This window comes from Sorghum bicolor, chromosome 4 (genome assembly GCF_000003195.3).
Source record: "Sorghum bicolor cultivar BTx623 chromosome 4, Sorghum_bicolor_NCBIv3, whole genome shotgun sequence".
NCBI classification, from domain to species: domain Eukaryota; kingdom Viridiplantae; phylum Streptophyta; class Magnoliopsida; order Poales; family Poaceae; genus Sorghum; species Sorghum bicolor.
In genome coordinates this window covers 50112110-50116382 of record NC_012873.2, presented here as the reverse complement: position 1 = coordinate 50116382, position 4273 = coordinate 50112110, and the positions used below count along the sequence as shown (strand labels likewise).

At 51.7% G+C, this 4273-nt stretch overlaps 1 protein-coding gene across 1 annotated transcript; it reads right to left on the bottom strand.

The window, feature by feature from the left end:
- LOC8056796 (uncharacterized protein DDB_G0271670) lies at positions 335–3729 on the bottom strand. Its single transcript, XM_002452122.2, has 2 exons — positions 3161–3729; positions 335–1446 (listed from the first exon to the last, which is right to left on the bottom strand). Exons 1-2 carry the CDS (start codon positions 3359–3361, stop codon positions 862–864), a joined length of 786 nt encoding a protein of 261 aa, XP_002452167.1. The 5' UTR covers positions 3362–3729; the 3' UTR covers positions 335–861.

Sequence of the window (4273 nt, the reverse complement as noted above, 5' to 3'; positions counted from 1 at the left end):
CCAGGCGCATCGTCTGTATTCTACGACATGTACATGCACTCGCTTCCAAGACGCACACCAAAAGAATATTGCACCGCCAGAAAACAAGCAGCCCGGCCCACCAGACACCAGTGGTTGGTAAACTTGTACGCCATGCGTCCCTGGATCATACATGTTCATAAATGCTGCTGTAGGACATGCTACCAAGGCACATATATATGATCCACATCATAATGAGATGAGGTAACCCTTTTTGCTTGAATTTATCAGTGCAGTTATGCTATAATGTTTTCCTCTCTCACTTCTCTCACAACAAATTAGCGAATGATATTTATTATCACAACAAATTAGCGAATGATATTTATCAGCCTGCTTATGAGTAAAACGAACAGGGGGCACAAATACATGTGGTTACTGTTGATGAGGGTCAATTTTAAGAACAAATATAACGCAAATAAAGAAAAAAAGGTTAGCCTGATCTCTCTACCTAGTTGGCTGAATTTCACAAGCAGAAGAAACGTAAGAGGAAAAACAGTGACATCCAGGGAAGGAAAATACAGGAGGGAGGAGAAAGAAAAAAGAAAAGAAAGAAAAAGAAATCAAGGAATGCATGGTTCCTCTCTGCTCCCATACATTGGCAATTGGCGTACAATGTAGCAGGAAAATGAATGGCAAAAGATTGGGTCTCTGGGGACCTCTCCCTAATCCTCTCTGCAACAAAAAAACTCTCGTAGTACTCCTAGTTTTTATGGAAGCCAAGCCAACAAAAACTCGTAGTACTCCCTAGTTTTCTTGATGAGTTTGCTTGCACGACTGCCTGCCTCTGCGCGACAGGAGAGGTCCCCCTACAATTAACTACGGCCGGCGGCGATCTCATGCATCTCAGGCGTAGCCGTTGCGGCTGAGGTGGAGGAGGCCGGAGCTGCCGCACTTGGGGCACACGTCGGCGCGCTTCGGCACCATGAAGTACATGAAGCAGGCGCGGCACCCGGCCGCCACGAGCACGTGCCCGGCGGCGCCCAGGCCTCGGCCGCCGTTGTCGCCGGAGCCGGACTCGTCGGTGGGCGAGAAGGACGAGAGCGTGGACGACACGGCCGACCCCCGGCTGCTGCCCGTGCTGCTGGAGCTGCTGGTGGTGGTGCTGCTGCTGCTGCTCTCGGCGTCGAGCTCGTCCTCCTCCTCCTCCTCCTCCTCGTCGTCGTCGTGATCCTCCGCCTCGCCGTCGTCCTCTTCCTCGTCGTCGTTGTCGTAGCCGCTATCGTTGCCCCGCCACGCGCCCGTAGTGACGTCCGCGCCCACGGACGACACGGAGGTGTACTCCGACGACGGCGTGGACGCGCGGCGGGTGCGCCGAGACGCCGACGACGTGGAGCGCGGCGTCGGCGAGGAGAAGGCCGCCGACGCCGTGCGCGGGTCCACCGTCGTTCGGGTGCCGTCCTCCCAGTTGATGTAGTACACTTGCCCCGTCTGCACGAAAATTAGCTCACAAAAGAAAATGCAACACACCAACTATTAGATTATATTATACTACTGCATTACAGATCGATGTTCGAGAACGCTATATATATAGTATCTATTTGCATGTAGACCACTCCTAGAAAGTATACATACTAGTAATCAGAAAGAATCTGCAAAAAAGAAAAAGTCTTGTACACATTTGGGCAGTCTGCAAGAGCAACTAATGCAGAGATGCTTACTATCAGTAACCAAAACTCTGCATCAAAGAAATGCCATCTACGTACGTACGTATACGGTATTATCGTCTTTGTTGTGTTATGTTTGTCTGTTCATATAATGCATAATACATAGATATACACAAAGTAGTGGCATTTGGGGGGGCAGGGCACTATGCAGGTATCGGGGAACAGGTTGCAGGAAGGCAGCCCCGGGCAGGGCTGGAAAGGAGGAAACGCCACCCATGACCACACACGCCTTCCCTTCACGAACACCGTCTCTGTCTGCGATGGAATCATGGAAAGGAGCTTTTCAGCAGCAAAAAGCCTTTGCCGATGGAAAGACTTTTCGCCTATGATGATGTGGTTTGTGTTTCAAAAAAAAAAAAGATGCTGTCTTTTGCTTTGGGCTGTCTGAATTTCTCGCTGGAGAGAATCAGATGCAAGCAATGCAACTTGCATTGGTTCCAGCCAGGAGGAAAGTAAACGACGGGGTGGGGGGAGCAGCTTGAGTTGCGTATCACAGGCCTTTTCAGCTAATAATAATGACGACGACGATGATGATGATGTGCTTGCTTACTTGTTCAGAGTAAAGTGGGTGTGGGTCAGATAGTTAGAAAACTGGCTCGAAGCAAGGAATGGGCTCCAACTCTCAAAGATCTCTCTGCGTCTGCAGTGGGGAACACACACACACAGACCACACGCGGTTGAACAGAGCAGGTGATTAGGCGGGGTGATTACGGACCAGGACCAACTAACAACAGAGTGCAGGAACGGTGTGGTCCAGAAGAAATCCGCGGCGAAATCTCGAGTTCCAGATAGAGACAGATTAAAGAAAAAAGGCAGGGGGTGTGTGTCAGGATTGAGAAGACAAACAGATCTGAACTCGCCTTAATCACATCCTCTTCTCCGATATGAAATTGGGAGAACAAGGAGATGGAACAAGAGTGAGGAGTCTTCTGAGCTCGAACGGACCAAGATGAAAGACAGGTTTGCTGTTGTTGTTCTTGTTGTCTCTCTCTTTCAGATTCAGAGATGGTAGGAAACAGGGAGATTAAGAAAGCAATCAAGAAAAATCCCCGGCCAAACAATCCATCGGAAATTAAAACCAACACAGGGGGAGGAAGAACAGAGCTGATCTGAACCGGGGTCTGGGAGAGAATCCAAGAGCAAGAGAACAAAAGAGGGGGACAGGCCGGCGGAAGCGAGTTAATGAAGGGGGAAAATCCCTATCCCCATCCGGCCGGGTCTGCTCGCCACTTTCGCCATTAATGAGTGAATGATTGATCCATCCATCCATTCATTCCTTCCTTCCTGGGAACAAACGCGCGCGCCGCCGCCGGGCATCCACCTACCTCGGACTCGGAGACCGTTGGCCATTTATGGCCAAATGATTGGGAAATAAACCCGCGCGCGGCGTTCGTTCAGCCGCGAGCCGTGAGCGTGATGGGAGTGAAGTACGATGTGCAGTGCAGTGCAGCAACGGGCGGGCGGACGGACGGACGTACCCGGATGTCGAGGCACTGCTCCCAGTGGTAGGGAAGCGCGACTTCGGAGTTGAGCTCGACGGTGACGCCGTCGCTGTCGTCGCCGCCCTCGCGGCGCCTGGTGCCTCCTCCCCGGCGCCGCCCGCTCCCGCCGGCGCCGCCGGTGAGGGAGCAGTGGCGCAGCGAGGAGGCGATCATCTCGATGTTGGGCGCAGTAGTCATCAAGGCCAGGTGGGTGTGGGGCGCCCGCCCCCGGCCGGCCAGGTGGGTGGGTGGGTGGGTGGGTGTTTGTGTGTGTGGAGTGGAGTGGAGTGGAGTGGAGGAAGAAGTGCGGGAGAGAAGAGAGAGGAACGAACGGAGAGGCCGGACAGGGGAGCGGGGCGGGGCGGTGGGCGAAGGAGGCTGTGGCTGCTTTCCGCTGCGGTGGTGTTGTGGGTGCGTGTGGTGTGGTGTGGGGGCAGCAGCGCGCGCGACGCCGTTGCCGTTGCTGTCGCTGGCTGCTGCTGCCGGCTGTGCTGTGCTGCGGCTTTGTAGAGCGCGTCCGCCGCGGCAGCGACGGAGGAGCTAGGCCGGCCGAGTAGTGGATTGCATTGCAGCCTAGCCGCCCACTGTTATATATAACTACTACTCCACTACTACTAGACCCATGTCCATGTGTAATCCTTTGGCTCATTTCTTGATGAGGTATCTCTGGTCGTTTTCTTGTTTTGTTTGCCCCCTACACCCTAGCTTTGTCACGGGTTTTATTTGGCAGTGCTGCTAGTCTGCTAGGCACTTAAGGCCTTGTTTAGTTCCTCAAAAATTTTGCAAAATTTTTCAGATTCCCCGTCACATCGAATCTTTAGACGTATGCATGGAGTATTAAATATAAATAAAAATAAAAACTAATTGCACAGTTTAGTCGGAATTGACGAGACGAATCTTTTGAGCCTAGTTAGTCCATGATTGAACAATATTTGTCAAATACAAACGAAATTGCTACAGTGCTCATTTTGCCAAAAATTTTGGAACTAAACAAGGCCTAAGACTATCTCCAACGATAGTCACCGAAAATACAATACCTATTTGTGCTTTGGGTAGCACTACAGGTACAAGGTTTTATACATATTTTTACTCTTCTCCAATAACAAGACC

Bases quoted from the DNA above. Each gene is read 5' to 3' on its own strand.
- LOC8056796 (XM_002452122.2), bottom strand. From the start codon at position 3,361: ATGACTACTGCGCCCAACATCGAGATGATCGCCTCCTCGCTGCGCCAC. The intron at 1,447-3,160 runs GTACGTCCGTCC...ATTTTCGTGCAG, and splicing joins AGCAGTGCCTCGACATCCGG to ACGGGGCAAGTGTACTACAT.